This window comes from Lontra canadensis, unplaced genomic scaffold, assembly GCF_010015895.1.
Source record: "Lontra canadensis isolate GAN:19392208 unplaced genomic scaffold, GSC_riverotter_1.0 scaffold3, whole genome shotgun sequence".
Taxonomy (NCBI): domain Eukaryota; kingdom Metazoa; phylum Chordata; class Mammalia; order Carnivora; family Mustelidae; genus Lontra; species Lontra canadensis.
Genome location: NW_022630997.1, coordinates 3872870 through 3898103, shown reverse-complemented (window position 1 = coordinate 3898103; position 25234 = coordinate 3872870). Strand labels below are relative to the sequence as shown.

At 48.7% G+C, this 25234-nt stretch overlaps 1 protein-coding gene across 1 annotated transcript; it reads left to right on the top strand.

Annotated features, from left to right (window-relative positions):
- The first annotated feature begins 4937 nt into the window (after window positions 1-4937).
- PNLIPRP1 (pancreatic lipase related protein 1) lies at window positions 4938-20111 on the top strand. The gene is made up of 13 exons (XM_032877261.1): window positions 4938-4953; window positions 5073-5121; window positions 5709-5863; window positions 6381-6506; window positions 8706-8840; window positions 10150-10258; window positions 11717-11836; window positions 11940-12059; window positions 13588-13706; window positions 14479-14608; window positions 16116-16224; window positions 16824-16991; window positions 19992-20111. Exons 2-13 carry the CDS (start codon window positions 5073-5075, stop codon window positions 20053-20055), a joined length of 1404 nt encoding a protein of 467 aa, XP_032733152.1. The 5' UTR covers window positions 4938-4953; the 3' UTR covers window positions 20056-20111.
- Window positions 20112-25234: the final 5123 nt, after the last annotated feature.

Genomic DNA, 25234 nt, shown 5'->3' with positions numbered 1-25234 from the left:
CGTGCCCAAGAATGGCACCAGTGAGCTCAATGAGAACTGTTCTCTCCCAATCCCTGGCCTGGCTCAGCCGGGTTCCTGTACTGCTTAGCTACTGCTGCATAACACAACATCACCAACTCGATGGCTTCCAACAGTAGGCATATATTAGCACTCACAAATCTCCAGGTTAGCTGGGTGCTTCTTCTGTTCTTGGCTGGATTCTCTCACGTGTCTTTGGTCAGAGTGGGTTGAGTCATCAGTGCTGCTAATCTTGGCTGCATGTCTCACGTACTTGGGGTTGGATAGCTCTGAGATGGTCCAAGATGTTGCTGCCATCACATTTAATGACAAACCAAGTCACACAACTGGCCCAGTTACAAGTATGGGGGGAAAAGACTCCAGTTGTTGATGGGAAGATCACCTGCAAAGGGCATGGGTGGGGAAAGAAGAGGGGGGTGAAGAACTGTGGCCATGTTCACCACCCGTCTCATCATCCCTAACTTGTTTGTCTGCCCCATTGAAGTCTGGGGGCAAGTCAGGGGTCAGGAGGGTTTTCCTAGCCATGGGTCAGGCTGACCTTGTCTCGGGACTTCTCATACTGCCTTGACCTCACTGCTGTTGTCAGAAGTGAGGGCTCCTTTTTGGTTCACTTGCTTTTGACTTTTGCAGAAAGCAGAGTGGTCCAATACAGTTCACTTCATCTAGAACAACCGAGGCCAATGAACACAGGGCTGCTGCTTCTTACCTTAAAACAACACAACGGTCCTGATCAGGTTTCCTGATCAGGAGATCCAGGCTCCACAGTCATCATTGACTCTTGATAACTCATAAGGATCACGACTGTAAGGTGTGACAAACCCAAGCGGTACTTTTAAAGAAATCTCCCACCTGCCATCATTGAGCCACCAACTGCAATTTTGTACAGAATGCGAGTCAGCTGATTCAGGATTGTTATTTTCTTACTGCAGACCCACACCCCTCTTGTAGCAGTTGCCCAGTTCACAGGTTCAACTCCATGTCTGGGTGCACAGGGATTGGTCCCCTGGGGCAGACACACCCAACAGGATCCATATCCCATTGCTAATTAATTGGAGGACAGGTTCTGACCTAACCAAGCCAATTTTCTGGTAAATAAAAATTCTGGGCTGAGATGCACACAGCCTTCATCAGTATCAGGTCCAAGACAGAAAGGATCTGAGGGCAACCTGCTGAGGTTTCTAGGGTGGTCCCATTTTGGGGGCTTCCCTATGTCTCATGGTTTAACAACTTTATGGATTGCATGAGATGCTGCAATATTCTTCTAATACATCTCTCCTTAAAAAAAAAAAAAAATTAGCTAGCCTGAATTGATTTCTGTTGCTTACAACCAAAAGAACCATAACTAGCATACTTCTAAAAGCTGACTGTTGAAATAACTCATGGTCTCTACTTCACTATTATTTCAAGAGTAGGGTTGGGAGAGTAGCCAACATACACAGGGAATTCAGATGATGAAACCTGGGGCAGCAACTTCTATCAACATGTTAAATGTACATATCTTTTAACCCTTAAATTCAACTTGTAGGGATTCATCCTTCAGATACACTGTCCTTCTAGATGACAAATGTGTAAGAATATTCATTAAGGCATTTTTTTAATACTAAAAGATTAAAAACAAACAAATGTTCATCAGAAGAGGGTTGATGAATATCCAAATATTGGAATACTGTGCAGCTGGAAACAATATTGGAGCAGATCCATATGCACTGATAAGGAGTGATTTTCAGGACCACACTTAATATTTTGGAATCAGGTTGCAAAATAGTGTGTACTATATATTAACCATTTATATTTTTATTTATGTATCTTTATTTTTAAAAATGTATTTATTTATTTGAGAGAGAAAGAGTGAGCACATGCATGTGACTGGAGGCAGTGGGGGGTGGTGGGTGCTGGGGCACAGGGAGAGGGAAAGAAAGAATCCTAAACAGACTCCATGCTGAGCGAGGAGCCCAAGGTAGGGCGTGATCTCAAGACCTTGAGATCATGACTGAGCTGAAACCAAGAGTTGGATGTTTAACCAACTGAGCCACCCAGGTGCCCCAACCATTTATATTTTTAGGTAAAATATACTATGTATAGACATATCTCTGGAAGGACACACAAAGAGCTGGTAAAGGAACCATTTTAACTTTGTAACATACCAGGTTCTTGGCTGGATTGTATGGAGAAGCGTGCGTTACCCATTTACAAACATGAGTGGAATACAGCTTTTTTTTTTAACTTTTTTTTTAAGATTTTATTTATTTATTTGACAGACAGAGATCACAAGTAGGCAGAGAGGCAGGCAGAGAGAGAGGAAGGGAAGCAGGCTCCCTGCTGAGCAGAGAGCCCAACGCGGGGCTCGATCCCAGGACCCCGAGATCATAATCTGAGCCGAAGGCAGAGGCTTTATTTAACCCGCTGAGCCACCCAGGTGCCCCGAAATACAGCTTTTTTAAGAAAGAAAACTACTCTCTGAATGCCCGTGTCCCTATCTTCCAGGGCCAGAGCTCACACTGACTGTCACCGCCAGACCCCCGTGGCTGCTGCAGTTTAACCCTCTTGTCCTGCTTGGAGGCTTTGACCTCCATCAACTCTGATCACCCTGAGGCAGTTTCAGCCATCGCACCCTTGAAGCAGGGCCTTTCCCTTGGGGTAAGCATGGAGCCCAGAGATAAACTGGCAGTGAGGTGAGCAGGGGGGAGCAGGCTTGGGGACCTGACCCTCCAGGCAAATCATAGCAGATCATGTGATGACTGTTTCCCTAAATCTAATAAGATAGTTCCATTCTGACTGCTCATCAGAAGACCAACTTCTCTTTTTTTCCACTCCTTTAAACAGTGTCCTAACCCCCTTCCCCAGCCCTGAAATGCACTCTCAGAACAAGGGTAAATTGCCAAGGAATTCCATTCATGTGTACATTCATCCTTTCATTAATTCATAACCACTTCAGTGCCAGCCATGGTTCTAGAGGCTGGAGTCATAGCACCGGCCCAAACAGATGAGGTCTCTGTCCCTCGGTCCTCATGGAATTGCATTGCAAGGTGGGAAAATGTGATTGCAGAAAAATAAACAGGTGAATAAGATAGATAATTATAACCCATGACAAGTGATTTGAAGGAAACACATAAGGTGCTAGGGAACTGGGATCTGGGATCAGGTAAGAGGATGACAGTGAAAGGGCTTCAGGGGCGCTCAGTGATGGACTCACTAAAGAGGTGGCATTTAAACTAACTGTTGAATGACAAGAAGGATCCAGCCCAGTGAAAGTCTAGGGAGGAGAGTTTTAGAGATGGGATAGTAAGTGCAAAGGCCCTGAGGCAGGAAAGGATTTGGTATGTTTCATGGCAGCCAATGAGGCCAATGTGGAAGGTAAGGAGAAGAGGTCCAAGAGGCAGACAGGGTCATCTGACATCGCCTACCAACCAGATTACCTACTCATCCACCATTACATTATCATGAATCTCTTCACTGCAACATCAAAGAAAAGCATAAATGCCTTTGACTTCATCACAGTCTATAAATTGCTCCAGCATCTTCCTAGACCACATGAGTAGACTTCCAAAGTTTTATATCTCATCACATACGACTCAAGTCTGCCACTGCAGGGGAAAAGATTTTTTCTATTTCAACTATTCTCTTTACGTATCTTCCCTATTCTCTGTGGTTGACCCTCAACAACTCTGATAGACAACTTGCTCAGATTAACTGAATGTTCAACCAGTCCTTATTTCACTTTTTTTTGGTCTGAATTCAAATCCCACCCCATCACTCATTTCCTGGGTGACTTTATCAAAATGAAGCAATTTACTTATCTCTCTGTGCCTCAGTTTCCACACTCAAAAAGGTGGACAACTAATGATGCTCACTTCATGGGGTTGTTGAAGACATAAATTAGGTAATACGTGCCCAGTGCTCTGACTGCCCTAGGAAGGTTCGGTGACCATTGGCTGCTATTCTTTATGACCCCAGGGGGAGTCTTTTCTGGAATCTTCCAGAATTTTGGTTCTTTAGGGAGACATGAACTTTAACATTCAGGCATATTTAACTTGGTGTGGGGGTGCTAGGGCACCAGTGGTGTTTGCCATGTGAAGGCTTATCTGCCTGTGGTGTGAACTGGCCAGGCTCCTCACAGATGCACAGGTCAGTGGGTCATTCATGATGGCCTCGCTGGGACCTGGTCTCGTAGGACAGGTGTGCAAGCTTTAGAGCGTCTGGGGAAATTCCACAGACGTGACGTGGCCTGGTGACGTGGGCTTTCCGAGGCTCCCGAGCCTAACTCTTCACAATCTTAATAGGATACTAGAGCAACAGTTGTTGTTTTAAGCCATTATATTTTGCGTTGATTTGTTACTTAGCAACTGATCGCTGGAATAGGTAGTTAACAGGGATTATGTGATAGGCTCCTGTCAGGGCTCCTGAATTTGTCTCCAAAGCTCCTGTGCTCGGGTACTAGACTGCCAGAGAGAGAGCTTTAGAGAGAGACAGAGACGGACAGACAGACTGAGAGAGGAGATTTTCTTGATCAGAACTTTCAGCTATTGGGGGAGCCATGCCCATCCATTCTCAGTGAGAAATGCCACCTCCACTAATAGGGCTTGAAGCCGCATCCTTCCTAGGCTGCGTAAACTACTTGGTGAACAAATAGAAAATGAGAAAGTGGGGCCCACTTGGCTCCTAATTACCCGTACAGGTACATAGGTACCAAGGTAGGGAACTTTCACCCACTTCGAATGAAGCATTCTTTCATCTTCCCAGACTTGTGGGAAGATTTGGCGACTGTAACTAGCCTTGTTCTGTGTGTTTGGGCAGATTACAATACTAAGTGCACACAGCATGTTCCATTATCAATTGCTGTTTCCTTGAAGTGGCTCCAGATGATAAGGCTCCAGTATAAAAAGAAGGCCTGGGTCCTTGACTTGGAGGGAGGAAAGGCCTGGACCGTCCCACAGGGTAAGTCCCCTTTGCATCCTCCCAGCAGAGTTTGAAGCAGAGAGCCTTGAATTCTGAGATTCTGTGCTCATTGCTCTGGTAATGCTTGGTGAGGCTGAGAATGTCCGAATTTATTGTAGATGGAGATCCTCTGGACAATCGCGCTTTTTTTGCTGGGAGCAGTCAAAGGTAGGAAACATCGCACCTGCCCCTTGGGAAGGGCTTAAATGCGGCATCTCAGCACTGGCCAAAGAAAGCCTAACCCGGGGCGGGGCAGGGCTTTCAGTGGCTCCAAATGACCCTGAGGTTCCGGAGGGGGAAGGGGTGGTGGGGCCGAGGGGTGGGACTGATACTCTGCCTGGGAGGGTAGGCACTTTGACGGGGACCCACTTCAGAGCATCACTGCACTGAGCTGTCTTCATGTCCAGGTGCTCTAGGCTTGACTTTTCTAGGTAAAGCATTAAACACCTGCCTGGGTTAACATACTGACTTGTCAGTGTGCCCTACCCCATTAGTCAAATAAATCGATCGGAGGAGCTGGGGTGGGACACTGCTTCTGCCCTGATAGTGGTTTTGAGCAGCTGCACAGCCGGGGTCTCTGTGGGATTCAGTGGCACTGGTCCCAGATCAGAGGGTGGCCCTGAGAGTGAGAAGAGAGGCAGGGTGTCTCCATTGTCTTCAGGCTGTCCCCCAGGCAAGGGAGTGAGGACCCAACAGCTCTGACCCTCCAGAGTCTGGGGAGCTGAGCCCTGAGCAGGTTCATCCTTTCTCTACAGCAAAGGAAGTTTGCTATGAACAAATCGGGTGCTTTTCTGACTCGGAGCCCTGGGCCGGGACTGCAATCAGACCCCTGAAAGTTCTCCCCTGGAGCCCCGAGAAAATCGGCACCCGCTTCCTGCTGTACACCAACGAGAACCCAGACAACTTCCAGGTGAGACCTCTGTCATACTAACGTCACTGTGACTGGGGGAGGGGTAGTACCCACCCTGGAGACCAAAAGTTCCTTGCCTCTGTACCCTCCTCCCCCACCACGCTCTGTCCCACCTTATCCCTCCAGCTGCTCCCTGGGCCTAGCCAGACCTGGACAGAGTAGGTCTTCTATAAAATGTTGGCTCAAAAGAATGAATGGTTCACATTTGCCAGAACCTCTAACTGGTTATGAGATTCTGGTCTGGGGCCAAGAGCTTGCCATCTACCAAGAGCCCTGTGGAAGGTAAGACTGTGAGCTATATTCCAGCCCCAGTGGAGGTAGTAATACCTGACTGAGCAGGGGTGGAATGGGGGCAGAAGCAGGCAGGAAAGGGAGAGTCAGGGTGGGCTTCCTGGAGGAGGTGGCTTTTGTGCTAAGCTCAGAAAGATCATGGCATTGGGACAGGCAGAGATGGGGAAGGAGAGGCTGGCAGAGTGGCCGGGCTGCAAAAAAATGCCAAACTCTGCTTTTGTCACAGACTCTTCTTCCCTCTGATCCATCAACCATTGAGGCATCAAATTTTCAAACAGACAGGAAGACCCGGTTCATCATCCATGGCTTCATAGACAAGGGAGAAGAGAGCTGGCTGCTGGACATGTGCAAGGTAGGGGCCAGCTCCCAGCCCCGCGGTCTGCCCCCCATCCCCTAACACCTCCCGCCCCTTTCAGCAAGCACAGCAGATGAGCTTGAAAACATGGAATCCCCACATAGGGGGATTTTATGCAATTAAAATGCCTCTCTTTGCAAAAAATAAGAATTGACTTCCGCATTTCTGGACCACATCCATGGCCTGAAGTGGTGGCATTGGCTGTGCGAGCACACATGTCCACGATCTTACTTCTGGCTAAATCAGGGCCAAAGATATGCTTCTGGTTTTAGTTTCATTTGCCTGCAAGTGAGGGATTATGTTCTTTTTGTTCAAGCCTCTCCCAATTCCCTGAGATGATGTGTTGCTACAATCATTTATTTGGAGAAATGAAGAACATACCATGGACCAGGAGACCAAATGGCAGAATAGAAAGTGCCAAAATTGTATGTAAGACAGCATCTATTGGTTAGAAGGACAGGAAGGGGAAGAACACACACACACGTGCACAGGCACACGCACAGATACGTGACATACCATCATCCTTTCCTTTTGTGCGTACATTGATGCAATCTATTTTTCAGACACCTAAGAATGTACCTTAGCAGCCCACCTTCCATACACATTAATAATTCCCACCTACGGGGTGCCTGGGTGGCTCAGTGGGTTAAGCCTCTGCCTTCGGCTCAGGTCATGATCCCAGGGTCCTGGGATCGAGCTCCCCATCGGGCTCTCTGCTCAGCAGGGAGCCTGTTTCCCTTCCTTTCTCTCTGCCTGCCTCTCTGCCTACTTGTGATCTCTGTCTGTCAAATAAATAATAAATAAAAACATTATAATTCCCATCTATAATGCCCACAGGGAAAGTTACAAACCTAGAAAATTAAAGTCATTCTGCACTTGACCTTGATTTATCAGGCATTTAGCTCTTGCCACCTCTTCTTTCCCATCATTAATAAGTATCTTCTTTTTAAAGATTTTATTTATGTATTTGGTGGGGGGAAGAGGGAGAGAATCCCAGGACAACTTTGCACTGAGAGTGGGGCCCCACGTGGGGCTCAATCCCACAACCCTGAGATCATGACCTGAGCTGAAACCAAGAGTCAGCTTCTAAACTGACTGAGTCACCGCCACCCAGGGGCCCCTCGTTAATAAGGATCTTAGTGCATAAACTGTAAGATACAGTTTACACCCCCAAATTCCTCCGGTTTGTAAGAAATTCCTCAGGGACACTTTAAAAAGAAAGGTCCTGAGAAACAGCTCTTGGTCTCTCTGTGTGTGCGACCACACTTATTAGTATCACATATGTGAACAATTCTTTTTTTTTTTTTAAGATTTTATTTATTTATTTGACAGACAGAGATCACAAGTAGGCAGAGAGGCAGGCAGAGAGAGGAAGGGAGGCAGGCTCCCTGCTGAGCAGAGAGCCCAATGCAAGGCTTAATCCCAGGACTCTAGGATCATGATCTGAGCCGAACACAGAGGCTTTAACCCACTGAGCCACCCAGGCGCCCCACATATGTGAACAATTCTAAGTGGATTTTAAATTCATAGCACCATGTTAAACTCAAGCTGGTCGCGAGTACTGCCTGGCAGGATGGTCTAAGGATAGATCAGCTTCTCTGATATCCTGGAAGAAGTTTCGCATTAAAAATTATTCAATCTCTTTTAAGTCAGTGCCGTTTTGTTTTTCAAGTAGCTGCTCGGTGTGTTTCCTCCATGAAATACTGTGCTATCTTGACCGTCAAAACTTAAAATGCCCAGCCGCCTGGGGTGAAGGCAAGGTCAGTCATTGGCAGTATTTCCACGAGGCTAAGAGGATGGTTAGACGTCAAATCCACAAGGTCATTTAGACCCTGGCCATCAGAGAGGGCACTGGAAAGCTTTCTGCTTCCAAACACGGCTCTTCTAACGATGCCCTTGTTTCCACACCACTCGATCAACTTTACTGAATTTGGTCAAAGAAAACCAGGGTGTGGCCAGCTTTGAATTAATCTGCCAGCTAGAGAGGGAATGGATTTGCCTTTCCTGTAGCAAGCTCTCTGAGGGCTCATTCCCAGCTGTTGGCAGGATTCCTAACAAAGCCCAGTGTGTCCCAGTGCCCCAGCGAGGAAAAGACACAACGGCCAGCAATAACCCTTAGCGACCATTTCAGAGCCCTTGGTTGGATGCGGTTTCGCGGGCTCCCATGATAACATCCTGGCATTTCTCCAACACCAGAACATGTTCAAGGTCGAGGAGGTGAATTGCATCTGTGTGGACTGGAAGAAAGGTTCCCAAACCACGTACACGCAGGCCGCCAACAACGTGCGGGTGGTGGGCGCACTGGTGGCCCAGTTGCTCGGCATGCTCTCGGTGAGTCCGCTGGTGGTGCCGCTGCTGAGGGAGGCAGCACCCACTGGCCTCTGTGGGCTAAAGATGCAGCTGGGAGTTAGGTACTTAAAAAAGAACTGGAACTGGTATTTGTCTCAGAATTTTACTTCTATAACTGGAATTTGCCTTAATAACGACACAGCAGCGGAAGAAAAGTCAATAATAGCTAATACTTGGGGGGAATTATTATTATCATCTTCTATCAGCAGACGTAAAAACTAAGGCCAAAGAAGGTCAAAGAGTTTCCCCCACAAAGCACAGCACAGGGGAATACCAGAGTTGTCCAGCTCCAAGGGCCCCCCCCAACACCAGGCGGACCCTGTGTGCGGCAAACATGGCATTGCCAGGGAGATCCACATGGAACCAAAGCGGTGGTGGGGGGGGTGCATTTGCCCTGTTGATGGTCCTGTTGATTTCCGAGAATTTCATTCGTCACAATCAATTCAGCTGTTTTTATCTACCCTGCTCTTCCGTTTGGGCTAATTCTTTAAGTCTTTAATCCTCTCAGGGAAGTCACTCATTCCTCCGGACTCTATTCTATACCAGATAAAGGCTCCAGCCGTTTCTGTCACAAAGTCAAGGGGTCTATGCACCCCTGCAAAACTTAAAACCTTAAAAAAACTTAAAACCTGTTCTGGAAGCTCTAAGGAACCACGAATGAGTACAAATGGGTGAACACCTCTGAGATCCAGTGTGCTAACGCTTGTAGCTTTATGTCGTTTGTTCTGCAGTATTGTGGGGAGGGGGTAGCACAGGGTCAGGAGCTCTGCTAAGAGGCTGAGGGGACGCATCCCTGTCCTGGGGAAGCTCACGGTGAAGACTTGCCATGACAACAGAGTGTGATCAGTGTTTTAATGGGGGGGGGCTACAGGGCTTAATGGGAACTTTTGGGGGGCAGCTAATCCAGGCTGGGGGGAGTGGGGATGGCGGAGTGATTAAGGATGTCTCCCAGGGAGAGACATTTAAGTTGAGAGCTGATGTCCAGCTGTGTTGACATGAGCTGGGCATGTGGCTGGGGAGTGGACAGTGAGAGGAAGAAGGGTCCACACCAGACCAGAGATAAGGGAATACGATGTACCTGAGACCTGAAAGTTCCACATAGGGTTTGGCTAGCATCTAGAAAAATGAATGGTGAGTCAGGAAAGTTCCGAGGCCCTTGTAATGAGTTTGGGCTTGATCCCAAGGGCGGTGGGAGCCACAGGAGGTTTTCTGCAGAGGAGTCACGTCAGGTTGGCCTGTTACAAAAACCACAGCACAAAAATGTTCTGAACATACCATCTTCCTTCTCCAGGCAAACTATAGCTACTCCCCTTCCCAAGTCCACCTCATCGGCCACAGCCTGGGAGCCCATGTGGCTGGAGAGGCAGGGAGCAGGACTCCAGGCCTGGGCAGGATTACAGGTAAGGCCTGAAGGGCAGGACCACAGGTTTTGTTCCCAGTAGCCCCAGAATGTGGTGCAAACCTACAAGCCAGCTAAAAGCTGGCCCAAAGTAGTCTGTCCCCTCGGCTGTGGCAGAGTCACTTAGAGCCGGCACAGGACATTTCAGGAGGCCCCCAAGAGGCCTGTCTTTGTGGAAGGGCAAAGGGTGCTTTCATTCCCCCTTTCTTCCCCTTTAGCTTCTTCCACTTCTGTCCCCATCCTTCCTCTCTAGATCCGTGTTTCCTGAGACTGTGGGCTCAGCAGGACCGGGCACCCAAGAAAACGGAGAGGAAAGCTAGTGTGAACACGAACAAACACAATTAAGAGTCTACATAAGAGTCTACATTGTTAGTCCCTTCCTCCTTCTCTTTGAAATCAAGGGCAGAGTCACAGCCTTCCTTTGCCTCTGCTGGTAGAGGAAACCCAGCCACCAGTCCTACAGAGCATTCCTTTAACCCAGGCAAAGCCTTTAATTTGTAATAACAGCAACAAAATACATCTACAAAATACCATCATAATACAATAATGCTATTGTCATTATCATAGCAAGCTTAGACAAAATGCCTGTTTACCCCAAATGCTATGCCAAGGGCCTTATATTTTCTCATTGAATCCTCAGAACTAAAGAAAGAGGCTCAGGAAATTGGATAGCCGGCCCCAAATCATGCAATGAATCAGGAGCGGAACTGAGATTCAAACCCAGTTCTGCAGTCATGCGGCTCAAGCAAGCCTCTACTTTATAGTTCTCCCTTTTATTTTCAACAGACAATTATGTCTGCTCTGGCCAGACCTCCAAAGAGCTATTGACAAATTCAGGAGCCCTGCCACGAAGGAAGAAATAATAATAATCAATATTTTACTCATATGTCCATGACGATATGCCAGGCACTGCGCTAAAAGCTATATCTATATTATCTCATTTAATCTTAGTATAACCACATTATTACCCGGGTTTTATAAATGGGGAAACTGAGGCCCCCAGGAAAGGTTGCATGATTTGCCCAAGGTCATGCCATTTGCCCAAGAAAGAGCTCAGTAGGGATTTAGAGCCAGGATGCCTGGTTCCAGAATCTGTGGTCTTAACTATGATACTTTACTATCTTGTCCCTTTTTTCTTCAAACTTGAGAAGAAGAAAAAAAACTCTAAAGAAGAAAGATCTGCAAGTGAATGGGAGAAAGTAATATGGGGGAAAAGTCCTTGGTCAGACAAATGTAAATCTCTTGGCTCACCTGCCTTTCTTTATCCATGCACTGGAGCCCTCTTCTGAGGAGAAATATTGAAACTCTCTGTCCCTATATTCCATGCACAGGGTCATAGCACTGCAGAGCATGGCATCGCTTGGGTTGAGCAGTGTGTAGCCTGAGCAACTGTACCCCGTGGTCCTGCTGGTCCCCACAGCCAGGTCTGTTGGTCTGCAGCACTGGTCATCTCTTTTAGGGTTGGATCCTGTAGAAGCAAGCTTCCAGGGTACTCCTGAAGAGGTTCGACTGGATCCCAGCGACGCTGACTTTGTTGATGTGATTCACACAGATGCAGCCCCCCTGATCCCCTTCCTGGGTGAGTGAGTCCAATGACACTTCAGCTGCAAGCATGTGCCATTGCGTTTTAACCAAGGGAGCCCTGTATGGTGAAAAGCTCATTGCTGTTCCAAACCTTTCAGGTTTTGGAGCAAGCCAAGAGATGGGTCACCTTGACTTCTTCCCCAATGGAGGAGAAGAAATGCCAGGATGCAAGAAGAATGCCCTGTCCCAGATCGTGGACCTAGATGGCATTTGGGAAGGTAAAGTCAGAACAGAGAGAGGCATCACTTCCTGGGGCAGGGGCCTGGGGCGTGGGGGGGGGAAGCAGAATCCTCCATGGCAAATCTCCAAAATGAAAACACCTTGCTCTTTAAAAATATATAATTCCCCCTTCTAAACTTTACTTCCGGAAAAAATACAGCTACATATTATTTGTTATATCTCTGCTCTACGGATTTTATACTTCCCTAAAACACTGTCGTGGGTGTCCTGGACTGTACAAGCGACAAAGAATGACAAAACCTTGCTTAAAGCCATAACTCCAGCAATCAATTGGTAGCTACCTAATGAAGAAAAGAAATACCATGAAAGCAGACATCCTGGTTTTAAGGGGATTTTTCCGCCAATTTTTCCTTGGGAGTCAGTGATACCGTTCAAGCACATGTAATTGGCTTCAATTCTGTAGCCAGAAGGAGAATGTTCCCCAGTCATTTCCATGGCAAAGTCATCTGCTCAATGAGAGTCACTACTCCTTTATTTTGGGTCGGGATGAGAAACCATCACCGGTAGGGAAGGCTACGCGGAGACTGCTATTCGAAGTCGTTAATCCTTATCGCTGGTGGAATGCTCCAGGGGTAAAGGTCCTCCTCCAGATACAGACTCTACCTCTAATCAGGTCAAAAGGACAATAGATAAGTGAATTTTTCAGCCCAGCTCATCACTTGGTACCACACAGGTTTAAACCTTTAGTGGTCCGACCATATGTAAGGAGTATAGATTTTTATTGAATTTGATCAAAATATCTCAGCATGTTTGGATGCCATCAAAGCCAATATTAAGAATGCAAATTTATGTGTTCGTCTCTTATAGCCTTCTGAGGGTTTACATGGATAGGGTTGCCTAATCGCTCCATTAGTAATGGTCAAGCAAGTTCATGGCACGTCCAACAGGTATGCTGTGACCTCTGTCCCTTGACAGGAGCTGTAGGTGCCAAGGAAGGTGATCAGGAAAGGCAAGATGCTCTGAAAAAGAGAAAAGAGCTACCTAAAGCTACTCGACTCTCCCTTTTATTCACCTTAACACAGCACGACAACGTCCTAATTGTCCTTGCCCTGGTTTTGTCATGTCTGAGAAGTCACCTCACATCTGGCTGTGTCTTCAAGGACCTCCAGCCTGGTCCCTGGGACACAGGATGGCACAATGGTGAGAGGCAGGGGCTCAAGCACCAGATGGGCTTGGGTTTAATCCCCAGCTCTGCCCCTTCCTCGCTATAATCTGCACACCCGAGGCTGTAATCTGCATATCATTCTGTACTTGGGAATGCTATGTTACCCACGCCCTAGAAAGGCGAGGATTATAGAAACAATGCATGTGGAGCCCTCAGAACATTGCCTGTCACATGGAAATCTGGCTCTCTATGTTAACTGTCATTTCTTGTGGATTTACCTTAAATTTACCTTACCTTAAATTTCTGAAAATGTGGTTCCACTTTGGAACCTGTCCACTTGGAACGAGAGAAATTCTTGGCCCCCCAACCGCCTTTGCAGACTTCCTCCTTTCTTTCCCCAGGAACTCGGGACTTTGTGGCTTGCAATCACCTGAGAAGTTACAAGTATTACTCAGAGAGCATCCTCAACCCTGATGGGTTTGCTTCGTATCCCTGTGCTTCCTACAGGGCCTTTGAGTCTGTAAGTGATCATCCCTCTCTGAGTCCCTCTGTGGGACCGTTGTCCTGCTGGGACATTTGCAGGGTCTGACCATCCCTTACTTGTCTTGGATTGTCCCTCTGAGTTTATGATCCTGAGAAGCAGAGTGGGGGGGGGGGGGAAATTGGGCAGGAGGTGGCTAAAATTCCAGATAAGACATGTGGGTGAGGAAGACACTGGGAAAACAGAAGACCCATCCTTTCAATGATCTAGAAAGTTTCCTGCAAAAGGCAGTGTTTGAATCTGGCTTGAAAACTCATAGAATTTAGGAGGATGAGAGGGGTGTGCATTTCTGCCAAGGGCAGAACAAGGACAGAGCAAGGACAGAAGAACGTATGAGAGAAGAATTCATACGCCAGAGAGAAGGAAAGCTGGATGCTTGGTGTTCTAGATGCCCAGCTGGGGGCTTGGGCCTCTGAAATTGACAGCGGGGTCTTTACACCACGGAAACTGGAAAAGGCTACGCTGGAGGCTTTTTGTCCCGGGGTCGGCTGTTAATCATTCACCAGCACATCCCATGATGGGAGGGGTCATTGATCTAGCCTGGGACCCAGGCATCTGTATATCCTGACGGGATGTACCTCAGTCTCGGGAGTCCTGTCCTGGGTGAAAGTCAGTTAGACATCATCTGTCCTGATCTCCTTCCTTGTTACAGGTGAAGGAACTCAGGCTATAGGAGAATTTCTCCCTGAGGTGCTTGGGTCAGAAAAAGTCCTATTCACACCTTATAGCTTGATGTCTCTCTTCTCCTTAGAACAAATGCTTTCCTTGCCCAGATCAAGGGTGCCCCCAGATGGGCCATTACGCTGATAAATTTGCCGGCAAAACAAGTGGCGAGCCACAGAAATTCTTCCTGAACACAGGGGATTCCAGCAATTTTGCTCGTAAGTTATACTTTGTCCTGCTCACCCCACGTGAAGACGCTTTAGCTTCTGATAGACAAGAAGGGCTTTTCTCTAACCTGAAATACTCGAGCACATTCTGGTAGTGAAAGGACACATCTGCCCAAACGATCCCATGTAAGACTCAGCCAAGGATTTGGAAAGAGTCTGCATGTCTGTAAAAAAGACACTGTGCTTATAGAAAGACATAAATATAATATACGTCTCATCTAGGTTTTGAAGTCAGGTTTATTGAGATACAATTTATACACTGCAAAACACACCCCTCTCTGCAGTGTGGAGTTCTATGAGAGTTTTGGTAGATGAAGAGCCATGTAACCAACTCTGCAATCAAAATGTAGAATATTTCCCTCACTCTACATATTTTTAAGAAGGACCCTGGTTCATCAATCCTTCTACTGCTGTAGGGATGCATGAAATGCTGGCCCATATTTTAAAACAACAAATGAAACATTCAAAAAACCACATACTCATTCCTCAACCAACACTGATTTATGGACCACAGACCACGCTAGACACTGGGCGTTCAGGGATGCGTGAGGCGGTCTATGTGTGAGATGTACGCCCCGGCAGAGAAGGCGGGAACTGAGCAAACAGCCGCACTTGGCCTGGGCTTGGCGGGTCACTGCTGTGGCACCCTGGGACCGAGGACCCGACCCTGGAAGGGGCAGGGACAATCTGTCTGAGGATGCGAAAGCCGAGTAGGAGTGAAGCAAATGATGTGTGTGTTTATGTACATGTGTGTGTACATGTGTGGGTGTGTGCATGTGTGTGTGCTTGTGCGCCTGTGTTTATGTGTGTGTGCAGGACGGTTATGTGTGTGTGTATGCCTGTGTGTGTGTGCGTGTATGCGTGAGCGTGTGGTTATATGCGTGTAGGTTGTGTGTATGCGTGCTCGTGGGCATGGAGACAGCCCGGCAGGCAGAGAGCTGGGTAAGAACTGAGCCCCACTCTCTGCTGGACACACCGGGGCCCCTGGGGCTGCACAGATAGGACCCAGACCCCGTTCCTGTGCCCGCAGGACTGCACTCTTGGGTCAGCTCTCCCAATGTGGGAACGAGCCCGTGTCCCTTCTCTTTTCATCTCCTCTCATAGCACGGTCCCTCTAGAGCAGAACTGCCCGGCAGAACCTTCTGCCATGATGGAAATGTTCTCTGCTGTCCAATACAGCAGCCGGTAGCCACATGTGGCAATCTAGCCCTCGAAATGTGGCTAGTAAGAATGAGGAATTAATTTTTGATCTGATTTAATTTGCATTTAAATTTACGCAGCTGCATGTGGGTGGTGGCCCCTTTCCTGGGCAGGACAGGTCTAGACAGGTTACTGCTAAAGACATACTTCTCCTTAGAGCCTGGTTTGAGGTGTAGATTAACAGGAAGGACTTCTTATACTTTGATGCCTTAGTGTAAGGGGTGGGGACAGGATTCCGAAATTTGAGTCAACCATTTTGTTCATGAATGAATTGAACTCTTTTCTATCCTCTGTGCAGGCTGGAGGTACGGGGTTTCTCTAACACTGTCTGGGAAAATAGCTACAGGTCAGGTCAAAGTTGCTTTGTTTGGAAGTAAGGGAAACACTCATCAATTTAATGTCTTCAGGTGAGTTTCCTTTTTTAGCCTCTCATCTCTCTGGCTGATGTCCACGGCCTTCCAATCCATGTACTGAAATGCTTAACGTCTCTTTATCAATTGATTTTAAATTATTTACTTTAGGTGGTAAAGTCAGTTTCAGACTTCTGCTGACAATTTTCTTTTCTCAATTATAAATCTAGGCATTTAGTTTTTTCTCTTTTGGTAGATCCATTTTTAAAAATAGATTTTTAAAATAATATATCTAATATTACCCCAGATGTCATACTTCCCGATTAGCATAGTAACACATGCTTATTGGGTTAAACTAAGTGGATAACTTATTACTATACAAATAATTATTTCAGAAAAAATAATAATAGGAAGGAATAATATAGTTTTCCATAAGAATATTTTGGGTAGAAACTAAGTTGAGTTTGAGAAAACAATATTCAAATAATAGTGTGCAGCTGCTGGCATATAACTGGCTTCTCCATTTCTCCATCCTTTATGTGAGAATTAATTTTTAAAAACTGATATCATTAATCTCGAGTAGAATAAAGTGGTTTGGCCTTAATCTGTCATTAGAGCTTGTTTCTATGCATGGGAATGTTTCTCTTTATTTCTAGGGGGATTCTCAAACCAGGCTCTACCCATACCAATGAGTTTGATGCAAAGCTCGATGTTGGAACGATTGAGAAAGTCAAGTTTCTCTGGAATAACCACGTGATAAACCCAACCTTCCCCAAAGTGGGCGCGGCCAAGATCACGGTGCAGAAAGGAGATGAGAAGACAGTGTATGTATATCGTTGCTGGCTTGTGCCTAAGGATGTTGGTAGAGATTGGTGTTTGTAACGGAAACTTGCCCCAAGGGTAGTCATGGTTCAGCCAGAAGAGCCAAGACCATCTACCCACCTGGGGTCCTTTCTTTGCAGGCAAACAATTGACAGGCTGCATAAAGCATTGCTTTTGGGTGTTCCCAGCCCTATCTGAGAAGGATACATATGGTATCACCTGCCTTTAAGAAAGATAAAGAGGAAAAGTGAGAGAGAGAAGAAAGAAATAATTTCTGAGGGTATAAAGTTATAAGTATAAGCTAAAGAGTAGCTACCTTTTAAAGAGGGGAAGGAAGATCATGAAATTTCAGGCCAATAAAAAAAGCAATTTGAGGAAAAGATATAAAATCTGAGATAGGACAAGGGAGAGCTGAGGTAGTGATCCTTACAGAATCTCTATCCTGACTTTCAGAGTCCTCTGCTGTGACAGCTGGAGGGATGTGGGCACGGTGACCTGAGGGGAGCAGAGTGATTGTCCCCAAGGCTGGAACCACAACTGTCATCAATAGAACCCTTCTGGGGTCTCTTTGCGGAAGGGGATCCTGGAAACGTGGTCACTGATGGTCTTGAAGTTTGGGAGGTTAGGTGAGGTTGCTCAACTCGGGCCTCAGAGAATGTGACTCCCCCAGGCAGCAAGGGTGGGTTGGCCAATGTCACAGTCACATCTCAGGCTGGATGACCCCTGTGGGGTCCTCCCTATGCCTGTGAGTCAGGGAGGAGAAAGGGACTGGTCCAGCCAGGTGATCACCCGGGGCCTCCCTGCCCACCCCCCTCGGAGGACGATAAGCCTCTAAAGTGAGTTTCCAAGGCCCCGTTAGGAAATGGACTGGAGCCTGGATCCTGGAACTGTGTGGTTAAAATGGTGTCAGGAGAAGATGGTATCATTAGAACCTTAAAAATGCAGAGTGTTCCAGGTGATGACTTGCTCACAGGCAGATTTTGAAGAAGGAAAGAGATACAAGACCAAATCAGTCAGGGCATTGTAGCTTCCAGGTTTTCTGAGGAAAGGCCATAACTTTCTGCACTTTCTAGAAATGGAACAGAATGTACTTGAGGCTACCCCTGAGGCCCTGAGTCCATCAACTGCCACCTGGACCCTCCAGTGGCCTGAATCCCTGAGTCCCTTCTTCCCCTGAGTCCCTGAGTCCCTGAGTCCCCTGCCTGTCAACCGCAGAAGAAATCTATCTTAAGGGAAGCTAGATGTTGGACATCAGGTTTCTTAAAATAGAGTTCAATCAAAACAGCATCAAACATCACAAATGAGTTTGGGAAGTAAAAAAAAAAAAAAAAAAAGCTGAATTTGTCAAATTACTCAAATATTTTGCTGTTAGTAAAACAATCAGTAAGTAACATTAAAAAAAAAAATCAGCATCATCACTGGGAGGCTTTGGAAAATCAAGAGTTTAGTCCAAGCTCTTCTCAGATACCCTGCAAATTCTTCCAGCGGCCCCATTAGGATTGCAAGTCCTACTAAGGAGCCTGCTGACTAGAGTTCCTCCCCACAGTGATGTGGCTTCAAAAGAAGAATGTAGTTCTCCCTCTCTCAGTTTCTTCCCTGCCTCCAGCATCTTCTCCCCACCTTCCGTCTGACCTTATTAATACCTACTGTATGCCTGGCAAACAGTAGGAGATGCAAAGGTCGAGCCTGCTCTCAAAGAGTTTGCTCGATAGCTGTTGAGCACCACGGACCTCAGGTTCACATGGAAAGTCAATGACGAAGAAACAACTCACCTGAGGAGCCCAAAGAGCGTGGCTGGAGAGGAAGGCAGAGCCAGGAGGCCAGGGGAGGCAATGACCGAGGGGAGAGGGGGCCACAAGGATCTCCTGGGCTGAGGGACGTCCGCTGGAAAGGACGTGAGCAGGGGCAATGGGCTTGGTGTGTGAGGGGCGGGGGGAGCCCTGAACACAGGCGACAGGACTCAAGGTGTGGAGAACAGAAAGTAGGATCAGGGATAGAGTCAGGGCAGCAAGGAAAGACAAATGAAATTCAAAGGGACCATGGTGAAGATGAGGGAGAAACCCCAGCAAAGCCTCAGAGATCAAAGGTGATGAGGTTCAACAAGTTTGTGGTTCTTGGAATAACAGGCATGACGGTCACTTCTATCTGCATTGTTTTAAATCAATTTATACATTTTTACATTTACTGTTATGACATGTTGTATTATTAACACGGGATTCTCAGCAATCCCAGGAGGGAAATGTGTCCTCTTCCGCAAATGAAGACATGGAGGCTCAGGGACTCAAGTAACCAGCCCCGTGTCACCGCTGGAAGGCAGGGAGTGGGGAGCCCAAAGAGAAAGAGCCACTGAGTCCAGGTGTGGAAGGCAGGGTCAAGGGAGATGTGAAAGATGACCCCGTCCTGGACAATGTGGACTGTGACACTGGACCTGTCTTTGCACCTTGGTTCTTCTGCACACTGAGAACCTTCTGTGCCTCAGCCTCCTCTCCTTTTCTGGGCGACTCATGGTAACACCCCCTCACACATGGGTTGTGAGGGTGAAGTCTCCACAGCTCAGCGCCATTGCCAGGAGTGAGTAGGAGTTCAATTCACTGTCGCTTTTAGGAGGTCAAATCCCATTTCCAGAGGGGCTCCGTCCAGAGCAAGCCCATCTGTAAACCAGTCTGCTGTGTTCAAGGAGGGCCCACGGGTACTTGTGGAGAAGGAGGCCAGTGAGAGGTCCATTTGCTGTCTCAAGTCCTGACTGTCCTGTCAGACTGAGGTCCCAGACACGGGGGCCACTCGGGGACCTTGTCGCAGACGAGCCCACAGGGGACCTTGTCCCAGACACCAGCCACCTGAAGCTCCAAGCTCCAATTGGTTCTCCAGGGACTGATTGAAGCTACAACCCTAATGTCCCCCTCATTCCTTATGAATTGAAAATCAGCCATTACCGTTTCTTAACAACTGGAAACTCCACGTAAAGCCACCAGCACTCACGAGGCTTTCATTGCTGTCTGCAGGCACAGCTTCTGCAGCGAAAGCACGGTGAAGGAGGACGTACTGCTCACCCTCATGCCCTGTTAGCGTCCAGGTGCCATCCGGTCACTGTGTTACAGCAATAAAACCACTGATGCATCTACACTCACAACGTCTGTCACTGATGTCAGCTGGCCCCTGGGGACATTAGGGAGTCGATCATTTAAGTCCCAAGTGTTTCCAGACATTTGATTTTCTTGCCACTGACTTCTGACCACACACCGTGGTCCATGGTCCTCGTGTCCACTGTCTGCTCCTCACCTCAGGGGGTGACACAGAACGACTGGGGGATGGGCGTATGGTGGCCTCAGCAGAGCCTATAGCCCCCCTGCACCTCATCTCACAGGTGAGGAAATGGAGGCCCGGAGAGGGGGAGGTAGGTGTTCAAGCACAGAGTGAACCGGGGCCCCTTGGGGGCTGGGGGGTCCATTCCCCTGACTGGAAAGGCCATGCTACCCAGCAGCCCCACGTCTTGGTAAGGTCTAAGATGCCCCAGCATCCAGAGATGGTGTATTTGCTGAGCACAAACAGGCTTCCAGCCCCTACTCTTCCTGGGCCCCAGCAGGGGCTGTCCCAGGGCAGGGCTCGGCACCGAGGAAGGATGGCTTCTGGGAGGAGTGCCTTGGGCACCCCTCTGCTGAGAAGGGACTTCTCAGTCATCCATCAGCTGGGGTCACCGGGGAGCACTCAGCCAATCAGAACTTGCCATAAGCCCCATCTACACAGGAGAAAGTGTCCTTCAGGCTATCCCGTAATCATTCCCTGGAGCTTTGCCAGACCAGGAAGGTCACCACCTCCCCTGAGTGACTCCCCTTTTGGTCACCAGGCCTCACATCCCATCACGACCGTCTCGGTGCCGTGGCCTCTCTGTTCTTCACCCTTGGTGGCATGTCAAGCTCTGACTGACCTTCACACTTGAATTTGAATTCAAAACTTGAATTCAAACTCCAGATTGTTCTTTGAAAGCAGATGCTGGGTAAGGATTAAAGGAGCACCTGTAGTCAGGGTCTCATAGCGAAGGGCACAAGGTGAGTGCTCAGCCACAGTGGTCATGGGGAGGGTGAGGATGAATGATGGTGGTGGTAGAGGGAGGCAAAGGACCTTGGGTGGGGGCACCGAACGGGAGAACACGAAGCCTGGGCCGGAGGCCCCTTTGTCACAGTTTTGCCCAGCGCTGGCCGTGGACCCACCCCCTGAGCAAGGCCACACCATGTTGGCAGAAGAGCTCAACCAGTAGAATGTAGACTCCACATACAGCACCAAACACCAGCTCTGCACCAGCTTCTAGAACTCGAGGAAGCACAAGACCTGAATTCAGTCCTGGAGGTGTGAACAGCTGTAGGGAGCCCACCACTTAGATAAACACCACCACGCCGCCTGATGGTGCAAAAAGCAAGCATGTCCCAGGACAGGGTGGTCCAGGAGTGGGAGGAGCAAGATGAGGAAGTCTCCAGAGAGCTGTTGGTTCCAGGCCCAGGTTTGCAGGAAGATGTCCTACCAAGACTGCAGGCTGGGAGGCCATCTACGAGGAGGAGGCTCTAGAGGTATGCAGAGGAGAGGTGATGAGGATCATGTGAAGGCGGCAAGTGGAACTGAGGTATAACGGAAGGGGTGGGTCTTTTGGTTGGCCGCGAGAGCCCTTCTCTCTGGCCAAAGACAACCGGCTTCACCTGCTCCCCAGACCGACAGAAATAGCTTAAGACTTGGGGAAAAATTATTTTAAAACAAAGAGAAAACTGAGAAAAGTATGCGGTATAGTGGGAGGAAGCCAGTTAGGGAGAATCCCCAAGGCTTTGGGCCACATCATGGGCACTCAGCCCGGCACTGCCCTGAGCCACAGGAGACCTGGGGTGACCTGTGTCCCACCTGCTGCTAAAGCGATGGCCCTATGCTCCAGGGTCGGGGAGCCATTGGTGGAGACCCCAGCTTGAGTGGGGCTAGGCCCCTGCTCTCTCCTCCCGCGTCCTTTTCCTCAAATGTATGTCCTCTTATCAGATACACAGCTGGAAAAAACTCCCAGGAAGGCAGAGAACAGCAGGTTCCCGATCCCTGCTGTGCGTTTTTGCTATGTACCAGTGTGGTCATGGGGCATCTACTTCCCCACACCACGGGGAAGACCAAGCTCAGCCCCACAGATTTGCAACCCAAACACCATCCCGGGGAGAGAGGGAGTTCAGGGCTCTCTGTAGTTACCCAGGGGGTCCAACTGCAGTGCCTGGGCCAACTTGGGTCCACTTTCCAGATTTCAGGCACTCCTTGGGGCCAGTTTGATTGGGCTTTGTTTTTGTTTTATTGTTTATATGGCAAAAGTGGGGCAGTGTGGTGATGAAAATACCCCAGGTTCACATTCAGTTCATAAGCATAAAGCCCAGAGGACATTCAGTCTGGTTGGAAGCAAGGGAAAAGGCACTGAGCTAACGGGGTTCCCGTTAAGCCACCTTCCAGTCAAGGTGACCTGGAACAAGGAGTTTCTGTAGAGGCCACTTTCAGGCAAGAGGCTTCAGCAGTGGAAACCCGATCAAGGCACAAGGGCCCACAGAGACCAGCGAGCTGAATGCACACAGGCTCGTTAAGCGACCCACCATCTCATAATAGCCACAGGCCCTGACTGACCAGTTACAACCAGGCCCAGTTCCTAAATTGCGTTGCATCCCCTGTCGCTCTGTCTGGAACCGTGGAACCTGGAATCCCAGGACCCTGAGATCATGACCTGAGCCAGAGCACACACTAACTGACTCAGCCACCCAGGTGGCCTTTGTGTTTTTATTTTGAGGATAGTCTGGTTTTATTACCAGTTATAGAGACAAAGCTTTCCTTGTTGTAGTCATTTGCAGCAAGACCTTGGTTTCCCGAGTTGATGTGCCATGAAGTGAGGTTAAGGGAATGTTCCAGGGGTTGTGAGAATCTTTAGTGAGGGTGACACCCACATATTTATTTACTCAGGTCTGAATATGATCTGGGTCTGAAAGTGGAGAGACATGCAGGTCCCAGAGTCTGTTTTGAGAGCAGAGTCTGTTCCCTGGAAGGAAGACCTGGAGGGGAGGGGCGTCTGTGCCCTGAGAGGACTGGAGGAGGACGGCCTGGGGGGACCTGGGCATCTCTGGGAGTGGGGGGACTACAGAGCCATCCCTGACAGGGCAACCACAGGTGCAGGAGCTCAGAAGAGGACATAGGCAGGTCCGTTCCAGAACCTTGAGCCCTCCCGTCTAAGCACGTGCAGGGTGGGAAGGCGATCTGGGCAGCAGCTGGAGCCATGCTGGGCAGAGGCCCCCGTGGTGGCCACACTAGTCTGCATGGACTGCCTCACAGGTACCACAGACTGCACGGTTCAACAACAGAAACTCCTTCTCTCCCGGTTCTGGAGGCTACAGGTGCAACCAAGGTGGTGCCGGCTCAGTTCCTCGGAAGGGCTGTGCAGAGACAATCTGCTCATGCTTCCCTCCTTCGGGCAGTTGCTGGCACTCTTCGTGCTTCCTGGCTGGCAGAAACTGTGCCCCGATGTCTGCGTGTTCACACAGCGTTCTTCCTGTGCGTCCGCGTCTTTCTGTCCAGATATCCCCTTTTTCTAGGGAGAGCAGTCCCATTGGATTAGGACTCACCCTAATTCCCTCATGTATCCCTGTCAAGATCCTATTTCCAAATAAGGTCATATTCTGAGGTCTTGGGGGTTAGGACCCCAACATATCTTTTGGTGAGAGGCACAGTTCAACCTACAACCTCACATACCCGACCTCGGGGTCTGTTAAATTCTGACCCCTGTCCACTGGATATCCCCAAATTACTCTCTTTGCATACAGCCCAAATTATACAATTGACGTACAAGTTCCTTGGTGTGCTTTTTGTTCTTCTTAGCGCCTTTGATCGTGTGTAATTGTGTATTTATTTGCAGGTGATCCGTGCTGGGGCCCCAGGGGGCCGGCCGTCCCTGAGAGCAGGGAAGTAGCCCGTTCTGTTCGCTGTTGTGCCCTCAAGGCTGGAAGAGCACCCAGCACTTGCAGCCACACACCAAGGAGCCTGAGTGAGGGAGAGAACACACCAAACACACCCCTGAGGGCAACAAGGAGCCCCCCCACAGGATCGAAGCTGGAAGGAGACTGGGGAGGAGACCTGGAGGGGAGATGCTTTGGCCGAGAGAGAGGTGAGACCAGCCAGCTGCTGCAGGACGAGAGCAGGAGGAGTGAGGGGAGGGAGCAGACAGAAGAGGTGCTGAAGGAGAGAAGCAGACCGTTTTCAACAGACCTTAGGGGGTAGGAGAAGGAGAAGGAGAAGGAGAACCCAGCCGTCCCCTTCCCTGGGCGGCTGCTGTAGCAGCTGGAGGGCTCCTCCAGGCCCTGACCCTGGTGCCTGCCAACATGTGAAAAATAAACATCTTTTCCCACAGGTGTTGGCCTTCCCTGCCTTCCCAGGACAGACAGACAGCTGGCAGAATGTTAGACCTCAGGACCTCAGGCCCCCAGAGAGGAGAGGGGGGCTGCCTTGTCCTGTCTTGGGCCACCCTCCCAAAGAGACCAATCAGGCTCTGGGATGCATGGGAGCACCCAGCAGTGTCAGCCCTCGGCCACTGGTGACTGTGGAAGCGGTGCCCAGCCCTCCTTGGGGGCAGCTTGGTGCAGAGACAATGTCCCTACATTGAGAAATAAGTGCCGATATTGTCCAACTAATGGCACAGAAGGGAGGGAGCCTGGGAAGAAATACTCTCTCCTCTTGCCCTCTGGTCTCCCTATGGTGCCTCCAGTTGGCTCAAGCCAACTAGAAGGCCAAAGGCATGTAGCCTAGGGAGGCAGTCCATGGAGCAGGGCACAGAGCAGGGAGGAAATGGCAGGAAAGATCTGGAGGTTATCCAGCTCAACAACCCAATGAGTCATCAGTTTCCAATGTCCCATTCTTTCACCCAGCAAATGTTTGTTGATTACCCCAAATCTACCAGATACCGTGCTAGGCTCTAAAGACAGAAATGCCTATAGAGAACTTGACCCTGCCATCAAGGCAAGATCCAAACAAATAATCATGGAAATAAAATTACCAACTGGGATTTGTTCTATGAAAGAAAAAATAAGGACAGTGATAGTTGTCCAGAAAGGTCTGGTTCTTCTTTGGACATTGAAGAAGGTATCTTTGAGGGTATGACATCGAAGAAGGCATCTTTGAGGGTATGACATTGAAGGGGAGCCCTGAGGTTAAAGAGAGAGGGTCGTGTGTTTCAGGAAGAAACAGAGTAGGCAAAGAC

What these genes read in the sequence shown, in the direction of transcription:
- PNLIPRP1 (XM_032877261.1), top strand. Translation starts at nt 5,073, where the DNA reads ATGGAGATCCTCTGGACAATCGCGCTTTTTTTGCTGGGAGCAGTCAAA. An exon ending in GGCTGCTGGACATGTGCAAG is followed by an intron (nt 6,507 to 8,705) that starts GTAGGGGCCAGC and finishes CTCCAACACCAG; the next exon opens with AACATGTTCAAGGTCGAGGA. An exon ending in CATCAATTTAATGTCTTCAG is followed by an intron (nt 16,225 to 16,823) that starts GTGAGTTTCCTT and finishes CTTTATTTCTAG; the next exon opens with GGGGATTCTCAAACCAGGCT.